This window comes from Pleurodeles waltl, chromosome 4_2, assembly GCF_031143425.1.
Source record: "Pleurodeles waltl isolate 20211129_DDA chromosome 4_2, aPleWal1.hap1.20221129, whole genome shotgun sequence".
NCBI lineage: Eukaryota > Metazoa > Chordata > Amphibia > Caudata > Salamandridae > Pleurodeles > Pleurodeles waltl.
Window position 1 is genome coordinate 1,069,428,848 of NC_090443.1, and position 27,400 is coordinate 1,069,456,247.

The 27,400-nt window shown below is 47.4% G+C and overlaps 1 protein-coding gene across 1 annotated transcript in view; it reads left to right on the forward strand.

The window, feature by feature from the left end:
* LOC138294055 (zinc finger protein 850-like) overlaps positions 1-27,400 on the forward strand; it is a 214,239-nt gene that overhangs the window by 110,984 nt on the left and 75,855 nt on the right. The window contains exon 5 of the mRNA XM_069233302.1: positions 26,021-26,194. Coding sequence (XP_069089403.1) covers positions 26,021-26,194 — 174 coding nt within the window. The remainder of the gene's footprint in view (positions 1-26,020; positions 26,195-27,400) is intronic.

Genomic DNA, 27,400 nt, shown 5'->3' on the forward strand with positions numbered 1-27,400 from the left:
GCTGCCCGTCTACCTTTCACTAGATGATGGTCAAGCTTCATTACTAGTTCAATCAGTTCATTACAGTTGTTGGGCGGGTTTACTACAAAAGCCAATAAATCTTTCAACTCATCACGTAGCCCTTTCTAACATAAGGAACTTCAATTATTCTCTGGCCATCTCAATTCAGCCACTAAATGATTGAAAGCAGTAATGTATGTCAATAAGACTTTATTACTTTTTTTAAATTTAATAATTCTGTATTCACAGATTGGACAAAGGTATGATGATCAAATCATTTCCTTGACTCAGCTTTAAATGCAAATAGTTGTACAGAAAGGGGTCATCTCTTTCTACAGTAGGAATGGACCAATTAGCGTCTGTACCACCTAAATAAGATAAGACAAAGGCTACCTTGAACTGGTCATTAGGAAAACAATGAGGCTTGCAGATGAAATCAATCAATCAATCAATCAATAAGGGATTTGTAAAGCGCACTACTCACCCGTGAGGGTCTCAAGGCAATTGGCATGGATTAATACATGCAAAGAACTTGAAAGGTTCACCAGAGAAACGATCTGGAGGATTCTGGGGAATACCTGATGGAGTGGTTACATGTATCACCAGTGTACCTGAAGCTTGACTGGATCCGGCTCTCCGAGACTGGGAAAATATTCCTCCAGTAGCACCATGCCAGGTTTCAGTATCTGAAACTGAAGGGAAACCAGAGACCCTCTCTTGTGAGGCATCAACTCTCTGTGCTAGTGTTTGTGTCTCTGTCTGTAGATTGCCAACATATTGGCTAAATCAGGAAAAGTGACTTCTTCCGTCTCCATTTCACTCAGGCGGGATTCCTACGTGGGCTTGTCGTACTGTCAAGCTTGTACCTTTTCCGCAGGAGTGAAAAGGGCACAATGACGTTCCCAGCTTCCCTGTGGAGCGTACAATATAATCACGTCTGCCCCACCGGGACGAAGGGATGAACCTTGACCAGGACCAGACCACCTTCTTGATAGACTTGACCGTTCTGAAATGTAACACAACAATATTTTAGTATTTCCACATATACATGAATAATTTTCATGATATTCAAGATTAATCACATTAAATACCTTATAACCCTTCTCCCTTTCTTTTAGGGGCCAGTACCCGAGGACTTGTGTGTGAAGTGTGCAACTTCTAAAGGAAACAGAACTCATAAGATAACAGTTGATAGGCCAACACCTGTTCATAATATCATACATATCTCTATAGAACATACCTACTCTTTATATTATGAGAATACACACCAGTTCTTCATATGTCAGGGCTCTATTAAAGGTACAATGGAATGTACAATCGGAACAAGGAACAGAGATACAGAACAATATATGCTGTTAGTACATACAATGCACTCTTGCTGGAAATCTTCCAGTCTGATATGTAAGAGCACTTGTAAAGAAAACTAATGGCCAAGTACCATCCTTTTTTCCATAATGATAATGCAGAGTGCAAGGAAATTGTTGTCTTTACCAGACTGTGCCTCATAGTTCTTCAGAGGACAGAAAAAAGAAGATTCTTTAGAGAAACCAATATAAAGTTCTCCAAAAAGTCCTGTCTCCACTTGTGAAGAGAAATAGCAATGTGAATCTTGTGGCAACCAAAAGCAGAGGAAAATACCATAATATCATAGGAAAAACAACAAAAACAAAATCAGGGATCCCAATGCCGCAAATCCAAATGCCAAGCGCTTGTGAAAGCAAAAAACTGTGAACCGAAAGAATTCAGGTGAGTGCAGTGGGCGGGGGCTGAAGACAAGCGGTCATTGTGGTGTAGCCTTTGAGGCTAAGCGCTCCACCGTACTGGGACCACTGCAACTTTGTTAAAGGAGGTGCGGTGGTGAAGGCCTGACACGCAGGCTTGTGGTCAATGCCTCAGGTCACCCAAGGTGCACCAATCAGTGGGTTCGGAGCATATTTGATCGAAGAAAGGTGGCCTAAGCTACAGATAACAAACTGCTTGAGTTAAAGCAAGGTAATAGAGAGTTGGCCACTTATCTAGCACAATTCAATTAGCTAGTGGTGCAAATGGAGTGGTTCGAAAATAAAAGAGAAGCCTTATTTTATCGAGGATTGAAAGACAAATTGAAGGATGCCTTTGTACAAATCCCAAACAGACCAACTGAAATGTCTGCACTTATAGATCTGGTCCTTAAGACTGATTACCAACAATAAAAAAAAAGAGGTGAGCAGAAGAGGGAATTCCACTCAAGTGTTCCTAGATTCAGTCGAATTAGAGCTGATGCAGCAGGGACCCCAGAGAGAGATCAAGGAGCTGAGCCCATGTAAATTGGCACAGTAAGAGCCCCCCTTACTAAAGAGTAGAAGGAGAAGGGTAGACAATCAAATGTGTGCCTGTATTTTGGAGCCAGAGGACATTTTGTTAACATTTGTCCCAAGAAACCAAGAAGTTCACAGAAGAAAAACTTGTGGCATCACCAGTAGGAAGAGTTGGACTGGCGGGTGCTAGAGAAGATGCAACTCCAAGCAATCATCAAGACTCCAGTACATTACAGCCGTCCGCTCCCCATCTCCCCATAACTATCACTTAAATTTAGGGAGATTATCCTGCAGAAGGTAGCAGTAATTGTAGATTCAGGAGCTACTAGAACATTCTGTGATATAAAACTTGCAACTAAGTTTGACCTGGGAGCAAACAGAACCAACCTTTCATTGGGACACATAGTCACACAGAATCTGTTGAACTCATTTCTACAGAAGGACACTGGGAATTGATCCAATTCAGTCTAATAGATATCCTGTAGTTCCAAATTATCCTGGGAGTACCCTGGCCAACAGAACACAACTCCACTACAAACTGGAGTGAGAGAACCATAGCAATAGATTCCAGTTATTGCAAAGACCATTGTTTCCATGCTAACTCCCAAGACAAGGAACCCAATCCAGCAACAATGTTATGTGAAAGTAAAATAGCCTTGTGATTGGTGAAAACAACAGAGCTTCCAGAAGAGGATCAGGAATTTGCAGAAGTCTTCAATTAAGTGGAAGCAGAGAAGCTGCCTCCACAGCAGTCTTACAACTGCAGAATAGAACTGGAACCACGTGCAAATCTACAAAGTAGTCAGCTTTATGCTTTGACAGAAGCCAAGAGTAAACACCTGAAAGAATATATAAAAAAATATTTGACTAATGATTTAATTCGACCCTCATAGTTGTCCGTCTCTACGCCATTGTTCTTCTATCCGATACTGTAAGGCGAATTGAGAACTTGTATTGACAATGGAGAATTTAATCAAATCACTATATAGAATTGTTTCCGAATCTACCACCAATCTCCGTCCTGTTAGACCAGTTAAATGGAGCTAAGGTTTACACCAAGCTGGATCTAAGAAGCAAATATCATCTCATAAGAATACGTGAAGGGGACGAGTAGAAGACCACTTTCAGAATGAAGTATGGGCTCTTTGAATACCATGTGATGCCCTATGGCCTTTGTAATGCACCAGCAGCACTTTATCAATGATGTATTGAAAGAATTCATTGACCAATGCGCCATAGTGTAAATTAGTGACATCTTGATGTATTCCACTTCTGAAGATCAGCATCAACATCAGGTGAGAGGCTACGAGAGAGAACAACTATGAGAAAACAGTCTATGGGTGTCATTATGAATTTGGCAGTTGAACTGCCAGACTGCCATATAGGCAGTCCCAAAAAGACCACCATGTTGGTGGTCTTACAGACTGCTGTATTATGAGTTATACAGGCAGGTCCGCCAACTGCAAGCAAAAAAGGCAGTCCATCGGTGGTGCGGAGGGCCAGAAATTTGTGGTTTGAACTCCAGCACCGTGACCAATCACTGACCGTGTTACAAGTCCAAAGTCGCAGTGGCGGGCACCAATGTAGGTCAGCCAATGGTGAACTGAATCACGGCCGTCCACAGTCACCTGAGTAATACACAACTGCACATTGGATGGATTTGAAAACAACACAGCTGATACACATTGCCCCACTGACAAACCAGAAAAGGGACCTATAAAACACACCCTATCACACACCACAATCCACTGCATTTACAATGCCAAACACTGAAGGCAGAGCAAATTCTTCACCATACAGTACAGATAATAGGCACCACTTTTCCTCACCGTCCCTTTTCACACCCAGCACAAACCTTTGTCCAGTCACGCCCCTTTCCACTATCCTCCTTTAGTAAGTCACTGTCACCCATTTTTTTCCACAATGACATCTATTAAAAATGCCCGTATCACTGATGAAGAGTTAAGAGTCATGGTGGATGAAATCTTAAGAGTAGAGCCAAAATTGTTCGGAGCCTAATTCCAGCACACTACTCTCAGAAGGAAAATGGAAATGTGGGACAGGATCGTCGACAGAGTGAATGCTGTAGGCACCACCATGCGCACAAAGGAGGACATCAAGAAGGGATTGAACGACCTGGGGGGCAAGGTCCAGTTCCTGGTCTCCAGGCACCAGCTGCAGGCCAAGAAGACTGGCGGAGGCACTACCACTCCTCCCTTACAGCTCTGTCCCTGGGAGGAGAAGGTCTTGGCCATCCTGCATCCTGAGGGCTTGACAGGAATACCTGGGGGAGTGGAGTCTGGTAAGTCACAATGATACAAATGTCACCAAACCGCCATGCCATGCATGCTCACTGCTCACCTTTGGCCACCTTCACTGTCACTCCACTCACCAGCCCAATGTCTACCTCTCCAAAGACCCCTGTCTGGCATCTCACAAATGAAGTAGACTCACCTGAGGGGACAACATCTGTGTTTAGTGTGTGTAGTAAAGGGACTGACATCACTACAACTCCTGCAGAAAATTAACAAGTGGTAAAATAGTAGGGAAAAATACAATTCTCAATATCAAAAAAAGAAACTGTAAATCAGTCATTGTAAGGAAATGCCTCCTTGGCATGGTTACCCCCTGACTTTTTGCCTTTGCTGAGGCCAAGTTATGATTTGAAAGTGTGCTGAGGCCTGCTAACCAGGCCCCAGCACCAGTGTTCTTTCCCTAACCTGTAACTTTTGTTTCTCCACAATTGGCACACCCTGGCATCCAGGTAAGTCCCTTGTACCTGCTATCCCTGGTACCAAGGGTCCTGATGCCAGGGAAGGTCTCTAAGGGCTGCAGCATGTCTTCTACCACCCTGCGGACCCCTCACTCAGCACATACACACTGCTTGCCAGCTTGTGTGTGCTGGTGGGGAGAAAATGACTAAGTCTACATGGCACTCCCCTCAGAGTGCCATGCCAACCTCACACTGCCTATGGCATAGATAAGTCACCCCTCTAGCAGGCCTTACAGCCCTAAGGCAGGGTGCACTATACCATAGGTGAGGGCATAGGTGCATGAGCACTATGCCCCTACAGTGTCTAAGCAAAACCTTGGACATTGTAAGTGCAGGGTAGCCATAAGAGTATATGGTCTGGGAGTCCGTCATACACGAACTCCACAGCACCATAATGGCTACACTGAAAACTGGGAATGTTGGTATCAAACTTCTCAGCACAATAAATGCACACTGATGCCAGTGTACATTTTATTGTAAAATCCTCCCAAAGGGCATCTTAGGGATGCCCCCTGAAAACATACCCGACTTCCAGTGTGGGCTGACTAGTTTTGCCAGCCTGCCACACACCAGACATGTTGCTGGCCACATGGGGAGAGTGCCTTTGTCACTATGTGGCTAGTAACAAAGTCTGTACTGGGTGGAGGTGCTTCTCACCTCCCCCTGCAGGAACTGTAACACCTGGTGGTGAGCCTCAAATGCTCACCCCCTTTGTTACAGCGCCACAGGGCATCCAGGCTAGTGGAGATGCCCGCCCCCTCCGGCCACGGCCCCACTTTTGGTGCCAACGCCGGAGGAGATAATGAGAAAAACAAGGAGGAGTCACTGGCCAGTCAGGACAACCCCTAAGGTGTCCTGAGCTGAGGTGACTCTGACTTTTAGGGATGTGCCCCCCTCCCCTCAGGGAGGAGGCACAAAGAGGGTGTAGCCACCCTCACGGCTAGTAATCATTGGCTACTAACCTCCCAGACCTAAACACACCCCTAAATTGAGTATTTAGCGACCCCCAGAACCTAGGAAGATAGATTACTGCAACCTGAAGATGAAGAAGGACTGCTGACCTGAAGCCCTGCAGAGAAGACGGAGACACCAACTGCTTTGGCCCCAGCCCAACCGGCCTGTCTCCCCACTTCAAGAAAAACTGTACACAGCGACGCGTCCCCCAGGGTCCAGCGACCTCTGAAGGCTCAGAGGACTACCCTGTAAAAGGTCTAAAAGGACCAAGAACTCCCGAGGACAGAGGCCCTGTTCCACAAAGACTGAAACTTGCAACAAAGAAACAACTTTTAAAGGACTACACGTTTCCTGACGGAAGCGTGAGACTTTCCATTCTGCCCCTGGCTCGACCTGCGGAGAAACAACACTACAGGGAAGACTCCCCGGCAACTGCAAGCCCGTGAGTAGCCAGAGTTGACCCCCCTGAGCCCCCACAGCGACACCTGCAGAGGGAATCCAGAGGCTCCCCCTCACCGCGACTGCCTGCTTCAAAGAACCCGATGCCTGGGAAACCCACTGCACCCGCAGCCCCCAGGACCTGAAGGATCTGACCTCCAGTGCAGGAGCGACCCCCAGGTGGCCCTCTCCCTTGCCCAGGTGGTGGCTACCCCTTGCCTGCCTGCTTCGCTCAAGAGACTCCTGGTTCTCCCATTGAAACCAATTGCAAACCTGACGCCTGTTTGCACTCTGCACCCGGCCGCCCCTGCGCCGCTGAGGGTGTACTTTCTGTGCTGACCTGTGCTTTCTGTGCTGATCACGACTTCTGTGCTCTTTGGGGAACTTAGGTGCACTTGGCACCCACTTTTCAGGGTCTTGGGGTGGGCTATTTTTCTAACCCTCACTGTTTTCTTACAGTCCCAGCGACCCTCTACAAGGTCACATAGGTTTGGGGTCCATTCGTGGTTCGCATTCCACTTCTAGAGTATATGGTTTGTGTTGCCCCTATCCCTATGTGCCCCATTGCATTCTATTGTGACTATACATTGTTTGCACTGTTTTCTATTGCTATTACTGCATATTTTGGTATAGTGTACATATATCTTGTGTATATTTGCTATCCTCATACTGAGGGTACTCACTGAGATACTTTGGCATATTGTCATAAAAATAAAGTACCTTTATTTTTAGTATATCTGTGTATTGTGTTTTCTTATGATATTGTGCAAGTGACACTAGTGGTACTGTAGGAGCTTCACTCATCTCCTAGTTCAGCCTAAGCTGCTCTGCTAAGCTACCTTTTCTATCAGCCTAAGCTGCTAGACACTCCTCTACACTAATAAGGGATACCTGGGCCTGGTGCAAGGTGTAAGTACCCCGTGGTACTCACTACAAGCCAGTCCAGCCTCCTACATTGGTTGTGCAGCGGTGGGATAAGTACTTTGCAACTACTTACCACTTTTGTCATTGTACTTTTCATAAGAGAAAAATATACAAAACAAGTTCAGTGTATGTACACCTAACCAAAAAGTTTTGCTTTTCTTCTCACTTCTTTTACTAAGTGCTGAAAAGTACCTCTAAACTTTCAAAAAGTTCTTTAAAAGTTTTTAAAGTTTTTTTTCTGTTCTTTAAAAAGTTCAGAAACTTTTTCTTTCTTTTTCTGTCCCTTAAACTCTTGTCTATCATGTCTGGTACAGGCCAAACGCTTGATCTGTCCAGCATAGCTTATGACAACCTTAGCTGGAAGGAAGCAAGGAGTCTCTGCATAGATAGAGGTTTAGGGGTAGGGAAGAATCCCTCAAGACAACTGTAGGTTAATATGCTCATTGAACAAGATAAGACCTTAGTTGGCACTTCTGGTGAGAAATTAGCTGATGGTTCCCACTCTGATTCTGGGGCACCCCTATCAAAAGATTTGGGAGGGAATCTTTCCAACCTGCCCCTTAGCAGGCCACCTAGCATAGCTGGTACTGATGTGAATTCACATCACAGTAATAGTGTTGCTTCTCATCACAGTAGAAGTGTTACTTCTGTAGGCCAGAATGTTAGAGTGCCATCTGTTAGGGACAGGTCTCCCTCTGTTCATTCACACCATTCTTCTGTTTCAAGGAATGCCCAACCCACTCACCCTGATGACAGAGTGTTAGAAAGGGAGCTCAATAGATTGAGAGTGGAACAACCCAGGCTGAAGCTCAAGAAGCAACAGCTGGATTTAGATAGGCAATCCTTTTATTTAGAAAAAGAAAGGCAGAGGTTGGGGTTAGGACCCCATGGTGGCAGCAGCAGTATTCCCAATGGTCATCCTGCAAAAGAGCATGATTCTAGGAATCTGCACAAGATAGTTCCCCCTTACAAGGAGGGGGGGGTGACATTAACAAGTGGTTTGCTGCACTTGAGAGGGCCTGTGTTGTACAGGAGGTCCCTCAAAGGCAGGGGGCTGCTATCCTATGGCTATCTTTCAGTGGAAAGGGTAGGGATAGGCTCCTTACTGTGAAGGAAAGTGATGCCAATAATTTTACAGTTCTTAAGAATGCACTCCTAGATGGTTATGGCTTAACCACTGAACAGTACAGGATGAAGTTCAGAGAAACCAAAAAGGAGTCTTCACAAGACTGGGTAGACTTTGTTGACCATTCAGTGAAGGCCTTGGAGGGGTGGTTACATGGCAGTAAAGTTTCTGACTATGAAAGCCTGTATAACTTAATCCTGAGAGAGCATATTCTTAATAATTGTGTGTCTAATTTGTTACACCAGTACCTGGTAGACTCTGATCTGACCTCTCCCCAAGAATTGGGAAAGAAGGCAGACAAATGGGTCAGAACAAGGGTGAACAGAAAAGTTCATACAGGGGGTGACAAGGATGGCAAGAAGAAGGACGGTAAGTCTTCTGACAAGGGTGGGGACAAATCTAAAAATGAGTCTTCATCAGGCCCACAAAAACACTCTGGTGGGGGTGGTGGGCCCAAATCCTCTTCAAATCAAAACAAAGAAAAGAAACCATGGTGCTATTTATGTAAAATAAAAGGTTCTGCTAACCAGAACCTCAGTGTTTATGCTCTCTCTGCTTTTAAAATTGTCACTGCAGGCTAGTGACTAATTTTACCAATTCTGATAGGCACACTGGAACACCCTTGTAATTCCCTAGTATATGGTACCTAGGTACCCAGGGTATTAGGGTTCCAGGCGATCCCTATGGGCTGCAGCATTTCTTTTGCCACCCATAGGGAGCTCAGACAATTCTTACACAGGACTGCCACTGCAGCCTGAGTGAAATAACGTCCACGTTATTTCACAGCCATTTTACACTGCACTTAAGTAACTTATAAGTCACCTATATGTTTAACTCTCACTTGGTGAAGGTTAGGTGCAAAGTTACTTAGTGTGTGGGCACCCTGGCACTAGCCAAGGTGCCCCCACATTGTTCAGGGCAAATTCCCCGAACTTTGTGAGTGCGGGGACACCATTACACGCGTGCACTACATATATGTCAATTCCTATATGTAGCGTCACAATGGTAACTCCGAACATGGCCATGTAACATGTCTAGGATCATGGAATTGTCACCCATTCCATTCTGGTATTGGGGGAACAATTCCTTGCATCCCCGGGTCTCCAGCATAGAGCCCGGGTACTGCCAAACTAACTTCCCGTGGTTTTTTCTGCAGCTACCACTGCTGCCAACCCTCAGACAGATTTCTGCCACCCTTGGGCCTGGGCAGCCTGGTCCCAGGAAGGCAGAACAAAGGATTTCCTCTGAGAGAGGGTCTTACACCCTCTCCCTTTGGAAATAGGTGTGAAGGGCCGAGAGGAGTAGCCTCTCCTGGCCTCTGGAAATGCCTTGAAGGGCACAGATGTTGCCCTCCTTGTATAAGCCACTCTACACCGGTTCAGGGATCCCCCCAGCCGTGCTCTTGTGTGAAACTGGACAAAGGAAAGGGGAGTGACCACTCCCCTGACCAGCTCCTCCAGTGTGTCCCAGACCTCTGCCATCTTGGATGCAGAGGTGTGAGGGCACAGTGGACAGCTCTGAGTGGCCAGTGCCAGCAGGTGACATCAGAGACCCCTCCTGATAGGTGCTTACCTTTCTCTGTATCCAATCCTCCTCTGAGGGCTATTTAGGGTCTCTCCTGTGGGTATCTCCCCAGATAACGAATGCAAGAGCACACCAGAGTTCCTCTGCACTTCCCTCTTCGACTTCTGCCAAGGATCGACCGCTGACTGCTCCAGGACGCCTGAAAAACCGCAACAAAGTAGCAAGAAGACTACCAGCAACATTGTAGCACCTCATCCTGCCGGCTTTCTCGACTGTTTCCTGGTGGTGCATGCTCGGAGGGCTGTCTGCTTTCACCCTGCACTGGAAGCCAAGAAGAAATCTCCCGTGGGTCGACGGAATCTTCCCCCTGCCAACGCAGGCACCAAACTTCTGCATCACCAATCCTCTGGGTCCCCTCTCATCTTGCGAGCATGGTCCCTGGAACACAGGAGCTGGGTCCAAGTGTCCCCGACAGTCCAGTGGCCCTTCTGTCCAAATTTGGTGGAGGTAAATCCTTGCCTCCCCACGCCAGACAGTACTCCTGTGTTCTCCGTGAACTGTAGCTGCTAGGGCTTCTGTGCACTTTTGCAGGACTTCCTGAGTGCACAGCCTAGCCCAGGTCCCAAGCACACCCGTCCTGCATTGCCCAACTTGCTGAGTTGGACTCAATGTCGTGGGACCCTCTTTTGTTGCTCTGAATCGACTGTCTACCTCAGATCTTCTAAGTGCCTGTCAGGTGCTTCTGCGGGTGCTGCATGCTTCTGCGTGGGCTCCCTGTATTGCTGAGCGCCCCCTCTGTCTCCTCCTCCAAGGGGCGACCTCCTGGTCCTTCTTTGACCCTGGCAGCACCCAAAATCCTCAACCGCGACTCTTGCAGCTAGCAAGGCTTGTTTGGGGTCTTTCTGCGTGGAAACAACTCTGCATACTCCAGCACGTTGTGGGACATCTTCTGACCAAAGGAGAAGTTCCTGGCACCTTCTATTGTTGCAGAATCTTTGGCTTCTTCCACCCAGAGGCAGCCCTTTTGCACCTTCATCCGGGGTTTTGTGGGCTCCTGCCCCCCCTGGACACTTCCATGACTCTTGGACTTGGTCCCCTTCCTTCACAGATCCTCAGGTCCAGGAATCCGTCTTCAGTGCTTTGTAGTCAGTTGTTGTCCTTGCAGAATCCCCTATCTCGACTTTACTGTCTTTCTGGGGTAGTAGGGTAACTTTACTCCTAGTTTTCAAGGTCTTGGGGTGGGGTATCTTGGACACCCTTAGTGTTTTCTAACACTCCCAGCGACCCCCTACACAATACACTAGGCCTGGGGTTCATTCGTGGTTTGCATTCCACTTTTGGAGTACATGGTTTGTGTTGCCCCTAGGCCTAATTCTCCCTATTGAATTCTATTGTTATACAGTGTTTGCACTACTTTTCTACCTGCTTACTTACCTGATTTTGGTTTGTGTGTATATTTTGTGTATATTACTTACCTCCTAAGGGAGTCTATCCTCTGAGATACTTTTGGCATATTGTCACTAAAATAAAGTACCTTTATTTTTAGTAACTCTGAGTATTGTGTTTTCTTATGATATAGTGCTCAGTGATATAAGTGGTATAGTAGGAGCTTTGCATGTCTCCTAGTTCAGCATAAGCTGCTCTGCTATAGCTACCTCTATCAGCCTAAGCTGCAAGAACACCTCTAATATACTAATAAGGGATAACTGGACCTGGCACAAGGTGTAACTACCACAAGGTACCCACTATAAGCCAGGCCAGTCTCCTACATTGTTGTTGCAGCGGTGGGTTAAGTACTTGTGACTGCTTTACCACTTTGTCATTGGTGCTTTTCATGAGAAAAACATATATCAAATATTTCAAGATATATACATTGAACTAAACAGTTTAACTTTCCTTCTCTAAAACTTTTAACAAAGTTTCTGAAAACTTTTAAAAGTTTTCAAAAGTTTTCAGAAGTTTTTTTCTCTGTTCTTTTAAAAGTTCCAAAAACCTTTTTATCTCTCTGTCCTAAACCTTTTCTATCAGGTCTGCTATAGAGCTTACTCCCACAATTGTTCAGTCAACATATGAGAGTTTAAACTTTAAAAGTTTGAGGGGTCTCTGCATAGAAAGAGGTTTAAGCATTGGCAATAATCCTACCAAAGACTTTCTCTTTAGCCTTCTCCTAGAAAATGACCAGAACCAGTCTGGCCCATCCGAGGAATAGGAGGTAGAATAGAGGGGTACCCTGCCAGACTCAGAGGAGTCCCATGAGGATGCTGGGGAAGGTTCTTCCAAAGATCTGCAGCTAGCAGGCCCCTAGTGACACTGGTAGTGGGAGGGGGGTCACACATTAGTAGGGCACCTTTCACTCCTAAAGAGCAAGTTACTTACCTCCGGTAATGCCTTTTCTGGTAGATACACTAGCTACCTGTGGATTCCTCACCTAAAGAATTTTCCCCCATGCGCCAGCATTTGACGGAAATTTTCTTCTAGCTCTGCACGTCGACGATGACGTCACAATTGCCCGACTCCCACGCGACTCCATATGACATCATCCTCCCACGCGACTCCATATGACATCATCCTGGCAATAAGAGGTCCTCGTCGACGTGCAGACGTCAGTTATCACCATTTATTTACGTGCCTTTGAGGCGAACAGGAGAACATTGACACTACAGATGTGATATGAACACATCAATCAAACTTATACACCACATTTATTTCCACTAATATGGAACATAACCAATAGAAATAAACAATATGAAATATGTGCATAAATATATACATATGTTCGATGGTATGTGTAGCTGCAGATACACATGCTTTGCACATCCCGCCATCTAGTGTTGGGCTCGGAGTGTTACAAGTTGTTTTTCTTCGAAGAAGTCTTTTCGAGTCACGAGATCGAGGGACTCCTCCCATTTCGGCTCCATTGCGCATGGGCATCGACTCCATCTTAGATTGTTTTCTTTCCGCCATCGGGTTCGGACGTGTTCCTTCTCGCTCCGCGCTTCGGTTCGGAAAGTTAGTGAAAAACTCGGAAAATTTGACGGTATTGTTTGCGTTCGGTATCGGGTTAGCTACAACAGATCGACACCGAATTCAGAAGAGCTCCGCCGACCCTTCGGGGTTTTCGATTCCCCGCCGGGGCCTGGTTGGCCCAACCGCGTGCGTCTTCAAGGCTAATGGAACGGACCCCATTCCGCTTCTGCCCCGAATGCCACAACAAGTATCCTTACACAGATCAGCATCTGGTCTGTAATTTGTGTTTATCGCCAGAACACAAAGAGGATACCTGTGAGGCCTGTCAAGCATTTCGGTCCAGAAAGACTTTAAGGGACCGAAGAGCAAGAAGATTACAGATGGCGTCGGTGCCGACAGGACTAAAACACATGGAGGAAGAAGAGGAAGCCTTCTCCATCGAGGATTCGGACTCGGAAGAGGTCGATCCTGAACAAACACCTAAAACTGTAAGACGTTGAAACACAAGACTCACGTAAAGACCAGTAAAGCCCAGGGGACGCCACCGCCAACAGGCCATGGCTTAACCTGAAAAATAGGTGACCGGGCATCGGCCCCGAAAAAGGGCATGCATGTGTCGAAGTCATCCGACTCCGGTCGAGATACCGGCACAGAGCACACTTGACCCCGAGACACCGGGTCAGAGCAGACTCGACCCAGAGACGCCGGGTCAGAGCAATCTCGGCACCGAGAGAGCGGCACCAAACCGAATCGGCACCGAGAAATCTGTACGCCGAAGAGCAAAAAAGTGTCGTCGGAACCGAAAAAAGCAGACGAAAAGGTTTCGATACCGAAACATCCGGCCTCGGAACCAAAATCAAGTTTCTACACAGAGGAACAAGACCTGTCCTCACAAATGAAAACACATAGATTTGGACAGGAACTGGAGACAATGGAGCCAGACTACACACAAAAAAGGCTCCACATCCAAAAGGAAACGGGGAAGATCACCACTCTCCCTCCGATTCGAATGAAACGCAAACTTGCCTTCCAGGAGAAAGACAAGCAGCCACAGGCAAAGGTGGCTAAACAAGTAACCCCGCCACCGTATCCACAACGCTCTCCGCAACTGTCACTGGTAGCCACTCCACCAATGATGCAATCCCCAACTCATACAGGGATGAGTCAGGATGATCCAGACACGTGGGATCTTTATGATGCGCCAGTGTCAGATAACAGTCCCAACTGTTATCCAGCTAGACCGTCACCACCAGAATATAGTACAGCCTACGCACAGGTGGTGTCAAGGGCAGCGGCGTTTCATAATGTCAGCATGCATTCTGAGCCAATTGAAGACGATTTTCTATTCAATACACTGTCGTCCACACACAGCCAGGACCAGAGCCTCCCCATGCTACCTGGAATGCTAAAACACTCCAAACAAGTGTTTGAGGAGCCTGTAAAAGGAAGGGCCATTACTCCAAGAGTAGAGAAAAAATATAAACTGCCACCAACAGACCCCGTGTACATCACACAACAGTTAACACCGGACTCAGTGGTAGTAGGGGCAGCTCGCAAGAGGGCGAACTCACACACTTCAGGAGATGCACCACCTCCAGATAAAGAGTCGTAAATTCGATGCAGCAGGGAAAAGGGTGGCGGCACAGGCAGCAAACCAGTGGCGTATTGCAAACTCACAGGCTTTGTTGGCCAGATATGATAGGGCTCATTGGGACGAAATGCAACACTTTATAGAACATTTGCCCAAGGAGTTCCAAAAGAGAGCACAGCAAGTGGTGGAAGAAGGACAGAGTATCTCAAACAATCAGATACGGTCAGCAATGGATGCAGCAGACACAGCTGCTAGAACTGTAAACACAGCAGTGACAATAAGGAGACATGCATGGCTGCGTACATCAGGATTCAAGCCGGAAATACAACAAGCCGTGCTGAATATGCCATTTAACGGACAGCAGTTGTTTGGGCCGGAGGTAGACACTGCCATCAAAAAGCTTAAAAAGGACACTGATACGGCCAAAGCCATGGGCGCACTCTACTCCCCACAGAGCAGAGGCACATTTCGTAAAACACAGTTTCGAGGGGAGTTTCGAGGACAAAGCACGATACCCACAACCTCACAAACAAGGCCCACTTATCAGAGCCAATATCAGCAGGGAAGTTTCCGGGGACAATATAGAGGGGGACAGTTCCAAAAAAGTAGAGGGAAGTTCCAAAGTCCCAAAACTCCACAAAACAAGCAGTGACTTACAGGTCACAAATCCCTAACACATAACACCTGTGGGGGGGGGGAGGCTAACCGAGTTCTACAAACAATGGGAGGAAATAACAACAGATACTTGGGTCCTAGCAATTATCCAGCATGGTTAATGCATAGAATTTCTCAATTTCCCTCCAAATGTCCCACCGAAAACACACAATATGTCAAAACAACACATGGATCTTCTACAACTGGAGGTCCAAGCATTGTTACAAAAAGAAGCAATAGAATTAGTACCAATTCATCAGAAAGGAACCGGAGTTTACTCTCTGTACTTTCTCATACCCAAAAAGGACAAAACTCCAAGACCTATATTAGATCTCAGAACGTTAAATACCTACATCAAATCAGATCACTTTCACATGGTGACATTACAGGATGTAATCCCATTGCTCAAACAACAAGACTACATGACAACACTAGACCTAAAGGACGCATACTTCCATATACCGATACATCCTTCACACAGAAAGTACCTAAGGTTTTTATTCCAAGGGGTACATTACCAATTCAAAGTGTTGCCATTTGGGATAACAACTGCGCCAAGAGTTTTTACAAAATGCCTGGCAGTAGTAGCTGCACATATCAGAAGACAGCAAATACACGTGTTCCCGTACCTAGACGATTGGTTGATAAAAACCAACATGCAAGAACGGTGTTCACAACACACAAAGTATGTCATCGAAACCCTCCACAAACTAGGTTTCTCAATCAACTACACAAAGTCACACCTTCAGCCATGTCAAACACAGCAATACTTAGGGGCGCCAATCAACTCAACAAAAGGGGTTGCCACTCCAAGTCCACAAAGGGTACAAGCATTTCACAATGTAATACAGGCCATGTATCCAAAACAAAAAATACAGGCCAAGATGGTAATGAAACTACTAGGCATGATGTCCTCATGCATAGCCATTGTCATAAAGGCCAGATTGCACATGCGGCCCTTACAACAGTGCCTAGCGTCACAATGGTCACAGGCACAGGGTCAACTTCTAGATCTAGTGTTGATAGACCGCCAAACATACACCTCGCTTCTATGGTGGAACAATATAAATTTAAACCAAGGGCGGCCTTTCCAAGACCCAGTGCCTTAATACGTAATAACTACAGATGCCTCCATGATAGGGTGGGGAGCACACCTCAATCGACACAGCATCCAGGGACAATGGGACACTCAGCAAAGACAGTTTCACATAAATCTCTTAGAGCTACTGGCAGTATTTCTAGCGTTGAAAGCATTTCAACCCATAATAACACACATACACATCCTTGTCAAAACAGACAACATGACAACAATGTATTATCTGAACAAACAAGGAGGAACACACTCAACACAGTTGAGTCTCCTGGTACAGAAAATATGGCACTGGGCGATTCACAACCACATTCGCCTAATAGCACAGTTTATTCCAGGGATTCAGAATCAGTTAGCAGACAATCTTTCTCGGGATCATCAACAGATCCACGAATGGGAAATTCACCCCCAAATACTAAACACTTACTTCCAAAGATGGGGAAAACCACAAATAGACCTATTTGCAACAAAAGAAAACGCAAAATGCCAAAACTTCGCATCCAGATACCCACAGGATCAGTCTCAGGGCAATGCGTTATGGATGAGTTGGTCAGGGATATTTGCATACGCTTTTCCCCCTCTCCCACTCCTTCCATATCTGGTAAACAAATTGAGTCAAAGCAAACTCAAACTCATACTAATAGCACCAACTTGGGCAAGACAACCTTTGTACACAACACTACTAGACCTCTCAGTAGTGCCTCATGTCAAACTACCAAACAAACCAGATCTGTTAACTCAACACAAACAACAGATCAGACACCCAAATCCAGCATCGCTGAATCTAGCAATTTGGCTCCTGAAATCTTAGAATTCTGACATTTAGACCTTACACAAGAATGTATGGAGGTCAGAAAACAAGCTAGGAAACCAACCACTAGACATTGCTATGCAAATAAGTGGAAAAGATTTGGTTATTTTTGCCATAAGAATCAAATCCAATCATTACACGCATCTGCTAAAGACATTGTAAGCTACTTACTACATTTGCAAAAGTCAAAGCTAGCTTTTTCATCCATTAAAATATATCTTACCGCAATTTCAGCTTATCTGCAATTTACGCAATCAAACTTCATTATTTAGGATACCAGTCATAAAAGCGTTTATGGAAGGCCTGAAGAGAATTATACCACCAAGAACACCACCAGTTCCTTCGTGGAACCTCAACATTGTCTTAACTCGATTCATGGGTCAACCTTTCGAACCTATGCACTCATGTGAAATGCAATACTTAACATGGAAAGTTGCATTTCTAATTGCTATCACATCTCTAAGAAGAGTAAGTGAGATACAAGCATTTACCATACAAGAACCATTTATTCAGATGCACAAGCATAAAGTAGTCTTACAAACAAATCCTAAGTTCTTACCAAAAGTCATATCACCGTTCCACTTGAATCAAACAGTAGAACTACCAGTGTTCTTTCCACAGCCAGATTCGGTAGCTGAAAGAGCACTACATACATTAGACATCAAAAGAGCGTTAATGTACTACATTGACAGAACAAAACAAATTCGGAAAACAAAGCAATTATTTATTGCTTTCCAAAAACCTCATACAGGAAATCCAATTTCAAAACAAGGTATTGCTAGATGGATAGTTAAGTTCAAACTTGTTATCTCAAAGCAAAAAGAGAACTGCCTATTACACCAAAGGCACACTCGACTAGAAAGAAAGGTGCTACCATGGCCTTTTTAGGAAATATTCCAATGTCTGAAATATGTAAGGCAGCCACATGGTCTACGCCTCATACGTTTACCAAACACTACTGCGTGAATGTGTTAACGGCACAACAAGCCACAGTAGGCCAAGCAGTACCACGAACATTGTTTCAAACAACTTCAACTCCTACAGGCTGAACCACCGCTTTTGGGGAGATAACTGCTTACTAGTCTATGCACAGCATGTGTATCTGCAGCTACACATGCCACCGAACGGAAAATGTCACTTACCCAGTGTACATCTGTTCGTGGCATTAGTCGCTGCAGATTCACATGCGCCCACCCGCCTCCCCAAGAGCATGTAGCCGTTTCGAAGTTGATCTTGAACATTTGTAAATTTGTAAAAATATCACTTTAAACTACATTATGTACATACATATTCACTCCATTGCATGGGCACTATTACTATAATACACAACTCCTACCTCACCCTCTGCGGAAAAACAATCTAAGATGGAGTCGACGCCCATGCGCAATGGAGCCGAAATGGGAGGAGTCCCTCGATCTCGTGACTCGAAAAGACTTCTTCGAAGAAAAACAACTTGTAACACTCCGAGCCCAACACTAGATGGCGGGATGTGCATAGCATGTGAATCTGCAGCGACTAATGCCACGAACAGATGTACACTGGGTAAGTGACATTTTCCATACACTTTTTTTTAAATATATATACAGAAACAAATATATACACATATATAAATCAGTGCATCAGTATATACATATGTACAACATACGGGTACTCACCCAAGGAAATCTTGGTAAGACCATCCAGGCAACGTGTAGGCGGGTGGGACCGTGAGGAATCCACAGGTAGCTAGTGTATCCACCAGAAAAGGCGTTACTGAAGGTAAGTAACTTGTATTTCTGATGGATACAACTACCTGTGGATATCTCACCTAAAGAAGAAAGCAGTATCGCCCCCGGTGGTGGGTGACTGAATGGTCAAACCAAGAAATCCTGCAGCACTGAGCGTGCAAGATGGCCATACCTCCTAACCTCAGAGTCCAAACAATAATGCTTGGCAAAAGTGTGGAGGCATGCCCAAGTTGCCGACTTCCAGATGTCAACCACAGGAACACCTCTAGCTAAGGCCGATGAAGCCGCCTTAGCCCTGGTGGAATGGGCACGTAGTCCCACAGGAGGTTCCTTCTTTGCTAACGAATAACACAATTTGATGCAAAGAATGACCCACCTGGAAAGAGTTCTCTTGTGGACAGCTTTGCCTCTCCTCTTCCCCACGTAACCGACGAAGAGCTGATCGTCCTGTCTCAACTCCCTCATCCTGTCGACGAAGAAGCTCAATGCTCTTCTTGGGTGAAGTCGGTGAAGCCTCTCTTCCTCCTTGGGTGGATGAGGTGGAGGATAGAAGGAAGAAAGCGTGATGGACTGTCCTAAATGAAAGGGTGTAACAACCTTCGGTAGGAAAGCCGCCTTGGTCCTTAACACCACTTTGTCCCTGTAAAAGGAAGTATATGGGGGTTCCACACTAAGAGCCTGGAGCTCACTCACCCTTCTAGCAGATGTTATGGCAACCAGAAAAACAGTTTTTAAAACTAAAAGCCTCAATGGGCAAGAATGCATCGGTTCCAACGGTGAACCTATAAGAAAAGTCAATACTAGGTTCAAATCTCACTGTGGCATAACGAATGGAGTGGGCAGAAACTTGTTATTGACACCCTTAATGAACCTCAAAACTATTGGGGACTTAAACAAGGAGGGTTGGTCTGGAAGGCACAGAAAGGCCGACAGCACGGATAAATAACCCTTAACAATGGCAACTGCACAACCCCTCTGTGCCAAGGACAATGCAAACAACAGTATGTCAGATAAGTGGGCACTCAAGGGATCAATTTGATTTTCTCCACACCAATTTACAAATTTAGCCCAACTGATGCATAGATAGATTTGGTGGAATGTCCCCTGGCAGATAATATAATTTCCACCACCTCAGGCTGGAGAGAAAAAGCACTCAGATTGCCCCGTTCAATCTCCAGGCATGTAGGTGCAGGCTCTGGAGGTGGGGGTGTAGAATCTGCCCCTGCGACTGCGAGAGGAGGTCTGCCCTGTGAAGGAGACACGGCGGGGGGCACAGAGAGAGTTGGAGAAGGTCTGAATACCACACCCTTCTTGGCCAATCCGGAGCTATTAAGATGACTTGAGCTGGTCTTGGCGAATCTTCCTCAGGACCCGAGGAATCAAGGGTGTGGGGGGGAAACGCGTAAAGCAAATGACCCTTCCAGGACATCTGAAACGCGTCCCCCAAAGCTCCTTGCACCGGATACTGGAGGCTGCAGAACAACGGGCAGTACGCGTTCTCCCGAGTGGCAAACAGATCCACCTGAGGAAACCCCCACATCTGAAAGATGTAAAGGACCAGGTCTGGATGAAGACGCCACTTGTGATCGGTCGAGATACGCCGACTGAGAACGTCCGCTCGCACGTTCAGAACTCCAGCCAAATGGTTTGCTACCAAGCAAATCCGATGGTCCTGAACGCAGGACCAGAGCCGTAGAGCTTCCCTGCAGAGAAGATACGACCCCACTCCTCCCTGCATGTTTATATACCACATCGCGGTAGTGTTGTCCGTTAGGACTTGAACTGACCGATCGCGAAAGGAAGGGAGGAAGGCCTTGAGAGCCAGACGGATCGCCCGCAATTTCAACAGATTGATGTGAAGCTTCTGTTCCTCTGGAGACCAATGACCTTTGACCTCCAGCTGCCCCAGACGAGCACCCCCCTCTAGAGTGGAGGCATCCGTTATCACTGTGGCCACCGGAGGAGGCAGCGAGAACGGCTTTCCTTGGGAAAGGTTGCCGTCCGCAGCCAACCATCGAAGATCCGCTGCAGCATCTCTGGAGATCTTTATCGATTCCTCGAGATCTCCTTTGTGTTGAAACCACTGCCTGCGGTTGCACCACTGAAGAGCCCTCATGTGCCAGCGTGCATGAGTGACCAGCAGAATGTAAGAAGCGAACAGCCCGAGCAGATGAAGGACCTTGAGGACTGGAACGACCGCTCCATTCTGGAACATAGGAATCAACACCTGAATGTCCTGAATCCGCTGCAGCGGAGCAAAGGCCCGATTCAATGTTGTGTCCAGTACTGCCCCTATGAACAGGAGCTGCTGAGAGGGCTCCAGGTGAGATTTGGGCACGTTCACCGAAAAGCCCAGATCAAACAACAACTGAGTTGTCGACTGCAGGTGACGCCGCAGGAGCTCTGGAGACTTGGCTTTGATCAACCAATCGTCCAGATAAGGAAATACTGCTATCCCCCTTCTTCTGAGCTCTGCTGCAACCACCACCATCACCTTTGTGAAGACTCGAGGTGCCGAAGTAAGACTAAACTGAAGGACCGCAAACTGATAGTGTTGCGACCCTACCACAAACCGGAGATACTTCCTGTGCGACTTGAGGATTGGGATATGGAAGTAAGCATCCTGCAAGTCAACAGACACCATCCAATCTCCTTCGTTCAACACCAAAAGAACCTGTGACAGGGTCAGCATCTTGAACTTTTCCTGCTTGAGGAACCAATTCAAAATCCTCAGGTCCAGGATTGGCCTCAACCAACCATCCTTTTTGGGGATCAGGAAGTATCTTGAATAGCAGCCCTGACCCCTCTTCTGCTCTGGAACCAACTCCGCTGCACCTTTCGACAAAAGGATTCGCACTTCCTGTTGTAGTAAAAGAAGATGGTCTTCCGAACAGAAGGATGGGCAGGGAGTGATAGGAGTGGGAAACTCCCGAAAGGGAAGAGTATAACCTTTCCCCACAATGTTGGTGACCCAGGAGTCCGATGTTATTGACTCCCACATGTGAAGAAATTGAGACAGTCTCCCCCCTACAGGAGATGCGTTGTAGGAAAGTACCATCTTGCCTGGCATGTTACCCCTGTTTTCACTGTATGTATGTTTGTTTTAGCCCTTGTGTCACTGGGATCCTGCTAGGCAGGACCCCAGTGCTCATAGTATGTGCCCGGTATGTCTTCCCTGTGTGGTGCCTAACTGTATCACTGAGGCTCTGCTAACCAGAACCTCAGTGTTTATGCTCTCTCTGCTTTCTAAATTTGTCACTGCAGGCTAGTGACTAAATTTACCAATTCTCATTGGCACACTGGTACATCCATATAATTTCCTTGTATATGGTACTTAGGTACCCAGGGTATTGGGGTTCCAGGAGATCCCTATGGGCTGCAGCATTTCTTTTGCCATCCATAGGGAGCTCAGGCAATTCTTACACAGGCCTGCAACTGCAGCCTGAGTGAAATAACGTCCAAGTTATTTCACACCCATTTTTCACTGCTCATAAGTAACTTATAAGTCACCTATATGTCTAACCCTTACTTGGGGAAGGTTGGGTGGCAAGTTACTTAGTGTGTGGGCACCCTGGCACTAGCCAAGGTGCCCCCACATTGTTCAGGGAAAATTCCCCGGACGTTGTGAGTGCGGGGACACCATTACACGCGTGCACTATACATAGGTCACTACCTATGTATAAAGTCATCATGGCCATGTAACATGTCTAGGATTATTGAATTGTCACCCCAATACCCTTATGGTATTGGGGGAACAATTCCATGCATCCCCGGGTCTCTAGCACAGAACCCGAGTACTGCCAAACTTGCTTTCCGGGGTCTCCACTGCAGCTGCTGCTGCTGCCAACCCCTCAGACAGGTTTCTGCCCCCTGGGGCCTGGGCAGCCTGGTCCCAGGAAGGCAGAACAAACAATATCCTCTGAGAGAGGGTGTTACACCCTCTCCCTTTGGAAATAGGTGTGAAGGGCTGGGGAGGAGTAGCCTCCCCCAGCCTCTGGAAATGCTTTGATGGGCACAGATGGTGCCCATCTCTGCATAAGCCAGTCTACACCGGTTCAGGGATCCCCCAGCCCTGCTCTGGCGCGAAACTGGACAAAGGAAACGGGAGGGACCACTCCCCTGACCAGTACCTCCCAGGGGAGGTGCCCAGAGCTCCTCCAGTGTGTCCCAGACCTCTGTCATCTTGGAAACAGAGGTGTTGGGGGCACACTGGACTGCCCTGAGTGGCCAGAGCCAGCAGGTGACATCAGAGGCCCCCTCTGATAGGCTCTTACCTCTCTTGGTACCCAGTCCTCCTTTCTTGGTAGCCAAACCTCCTTTTCTGGCTATTTAGGGACTCTCCTCTGGGGGATTCTTCAGATAACGAATGCAAGAGCTCACCAGAGTTCCTCTGCACTTCCATCTTCGACTTCTGCCAAGGATCGACAGCTGACTGCTCCAGGATGCCTGCAAAACCGCAACAAAGTAGCAAGACGACTACCAGCAACATTGTAGCACCTAATCCTGTCTGCTTTCTCGACTGCTTCCTGGTGGTGCATGCTCTGAGGGCTGTCTGTCTTCCCCTTGCACTGGAAATCCTGAAGAAATCTCCTGTGGGCTGGCGGAGTCTTCCCCCTGCTAACGCAGGCACCAAACTTCTGCATCACCAGTCCTCTGGGTCCCCTCTCATCTCGAAGAGCGTGGTCCCTGGAACACAGGAGCTATATCCAAGTGACCCCCCACAGTCCATTGATCCTTCAGTCCATGTTTGGTGGAGGTAAGTCCTTGCCTCCCCACGCTAGACTGCAAACTTGTGTACTGCGTGATTTGCAGCTACTCCGGCTTCTGTGCACTTCTCCAAGGATTCCTTTGTGCACAGCCTAGCCTCGGTCCCCAGCACTCTGTCCTGCAGTGCCCAACCCTCTGAGTTGGACTCTGATGTCGTGGGACCCTCCTTTGTGACTCTGAGTCGACTCCGGTTCACAAATCTCCTAAGTGCCTGCTCCGGTACTCCTACGGGTGCTGCCTGCTTCTGTGGGGGCTCTCTGAGTTGCTGAGTGCCCCCTATGTCTCCTCCTTCAAGGGGCGACATCCTGGTCCTTCCTGGTCCCCAACAGCACCTAAAAACCTCTACCGCAACCCTTGCAGCTAGCAAGGCTTGTTTGCAGTATTTCTGCGTGGAAACACTTCTGCAACATCCAGCACGCTGTGGGATATCTTCCATCCAAAGGAGAAGTTCCTAGCCCTTTTTGTGTTGCAGAATCTTTGGCTTCTTCCACCCGGAGGCAGCCCTTTTGCTCCTTTATCTGGGGTTTCCTGGGCTCCTGCCCCCCCGGACACTATCGCGACTCTTGGACTCGGTCCCCTTGCCTTGCAGGTCCTCACGTCCAGGAATCCGTCTTCAGTGTTTTGCTGGTGTTTGTGGTTCTTGCAGAATCCCCCTATCACGACTATTGTGTCCTTTTGGAGTAGTAGGGGAACTTTACTCCTACTTTTCAGGGTCTTGGGGTGGGGTATCTTGGACACCCTGACTATTTTCTTACAGTCCCAGCGACCCTCTACAAGCTCCCATAGGCCTGGGGTCCATTCGTGATTCGCATTCCACTTTTGGAGTATATGGTTTCTGTTGCCCCTAAACCTATGTTCACCTATTGCATCCTATTGTAGTTCTACACTGTTTGCATTACTTTTCTTACTATTACTTACCTGTTTTTGGTTCGTGTACATATAACTTGTGTATATTACTTACCTTCTAACTGAGGGTACTCACTGAGATACTTGTGGCATACTGTCATAAAAATAAAATACCTTTATTTTTAGTAACTCTGAGTATTGTGTTTTCTTATGATATTGTGCTATATGATATAAGTGGTATAGTAGGAGCTTTGCATGTCTCCTAGTTCAGCCTAAGCTGCTTTGCCATAGCTACCTTCTATCAGTCTAAGCTGCTAGAAACACCACTATTCTACTAATAAGGGATAACTGGACCTGGCACAGGGTGTGAGTACCACAAGGTACCCACTATAAGCCAGGCCAGCCTCCTACATGCATGTAAAGGGAGTGATGGAGGACTAAGGCTGCTTTCCTTGCTGTACCCCTCCGGAGGAAGAGGAAGAGGCAGAGTGCTGCTGGGTGGCCCCTCTAGTACGAACTCTACCCCTGCCCCTGAAAGATCGATAAGGGTGAGCTCCTGAAGTTTGCTGTCCAGCTGCCTGGAACCTTCCTCGAAAGGAAGAGCCATGCCCAAACCCCCTAAACTTCCTAAATGATCTTAACGAAGAGGAGGTGGCTGCTTGCAGTCCCAAAGATCTTGCCGTGGCCCTACTCTCCTTGAACCACTCCAAGGCAGAGTCAGCTTTTGCTCCAAATAGTTTGTCCCCATCAAAGGGCAGGATGAGCAGGGTTGTCTGCACATCGGGAGAGAATCCTGAAGACCGTAGCCAGGCATGTCGTCTTGTTGCTATGTATGTGCCCATAGCCCTGGCCAGAGTCCGATGTGTCAAGCCCAGATTGAATAACCTGGGTCGCCGCCGCCTGAGCGTTCGCCAAAAGGTTAAGCACCTCCTGAGGCAATTCAGAGTGCGTCTTGGCCTCGTCCATAAGAGCATAAATATACCTTCCTAGAATACAAGTAGCATTCGTAGACTTGAGGGCCATGCTACATGAAGATATTAGCAGATTGGTCCATTCTCTTAGACTCCCTGTCCACGGGAACCCCTGGAAAAGATCCCGGAGCAGAGCGAGAGGAGCATAAAGCTTCCACAACCAAACTCTCCGGAGTCGGGTGGCTGGATAAGAACGCCGGATCACCTGGAGCCCCCGATACCTTCTTGCCACTGACCTATTCACAGCCGTCAAAGTCACAGCCTTCTTCCACACCTCCATAATTGGGTCAATAAGTGCCTCATTAAACGGAAGAAGTGGCTCTGCCACTGCTGATGATGGATGCAAAACCTCAGTGAGAATGTTTGTCTTGACATCCACAGCTGGAAGAGGAATGTCCAGAAAATCCGCCGCCTTCCGGACCACCAAATGAAAAGAGGTAGCCTCCTCAGTGTACTCCCCCGGAGAAGCCAAGTCCCACTCCGGGGAAGTGTCAAAACCACTCGCTGTGTCCAAGCCTTGCAGGTCTCCTAGTGACTCCACAATCTCTCCCTCCTCCAAGAGCTGCTTCTCATACTCCTGCTCCTCTAGCAGCCTCAGAGCCAACCTTCTGGAGCGAAGCCAGGATTCAATCTCGGGCGTCGATAAGGCATCAGCCGACACCGAAGACCTCGGACGGCGTCGACCATCGGAGTCATCCGACACCGGATCCATCGGCCCCATGGGCTTCTTCAAGGTAGATTGAAGCTGTGGCGAACTCATCGGCGCCGGGGCGGTGGACGTCGTCGGCGTGACCGGTCTTCTAGGCGACGCCATTGGTACCGGCGCTGAACCAGCACTTCCTGAAGGAAGGAAAGGCATGAAGGGCGTTGGTCTGTATGAAGCCGGAACACCCATGTCGTAGGCCAATGAACCCTAAGGCCCCAAATTCACACCTCCCGGAGCCATGGTGGCAAAGATGTTGAACATCGCATTGAGAAATGCGTCCGTGTCTGTGCCTGGCGCCAGGAACGCCTGATAACTTTGTGGAGCCGGTGCATGAGGCGAAGCTGGCATTGTCTCAGGCATCTCCATCTGCACTGAAGAGGTCCTCGGCTCCTGATGTGGATCAACTTCAAAGACCGACAGTGGCAACGTCGGAGAAGCTGGAGTCATCAGAGGCAGAGGTGTAACAGTTGGACTGACTTCCTAAGTCGCTCGACGCCGAGCCAATGGCGACCTCGTGCGGGAGTGGTCCTTACTTGCCCAGTGCCGCGATCCATGCCGGCGCTGGGAGTCTCAATGAGGCCGGTGAGATCTCGAAGACTTGGAAGAAGACTCACGGCGATGATGCTTCTCCTTCTCCTTGGATCTTGCCAGGAACAACTTGGCCTCCTGCTCCTTAAGGGCCTTCGGATTCATTCGCTGACATGAACGGCATGCCTCGACCTCATGGTCAGAACTCAGACACCACAAACAATTCTCATGTGGGTCTGTGACCGACATTCGACCTCCTCACTCCCTACAGGGTTTAAAACCCAACTTCCTTGGCTGCGACATTGTTACACACGAAGTGAAACAGTAGCTCCCTGGTTGCTTCGAAGAAAAAAACGTTACACGAAGGCACGGATAAAAGGGAACTGACGTCTGCACATCAACGTGGACCTCTTATTGCCTGGATGACATCATACGGCGTCGCGGGGGAGTCGGGCAATTGTGCCGACATCGTCGACGTGCAGAGCTAGAAGAAAATTTCCGGCGAATGCTGCCGCTTGGCAGAAAATTTTTAGGTGATGAATCCACAGGTAGTTGTATCCATCAGAAGGCCAGGTTACTAGGGTCCAGCCATGGTTACATGGCAGTAAGGTGACTGACCATGAACGCCTGTATAATCTAAACCTGAGAGAGCATATTCTTAACAATTGTGTGCCTGATTTGTTGCACCAGTACTTGGAAGACTCAG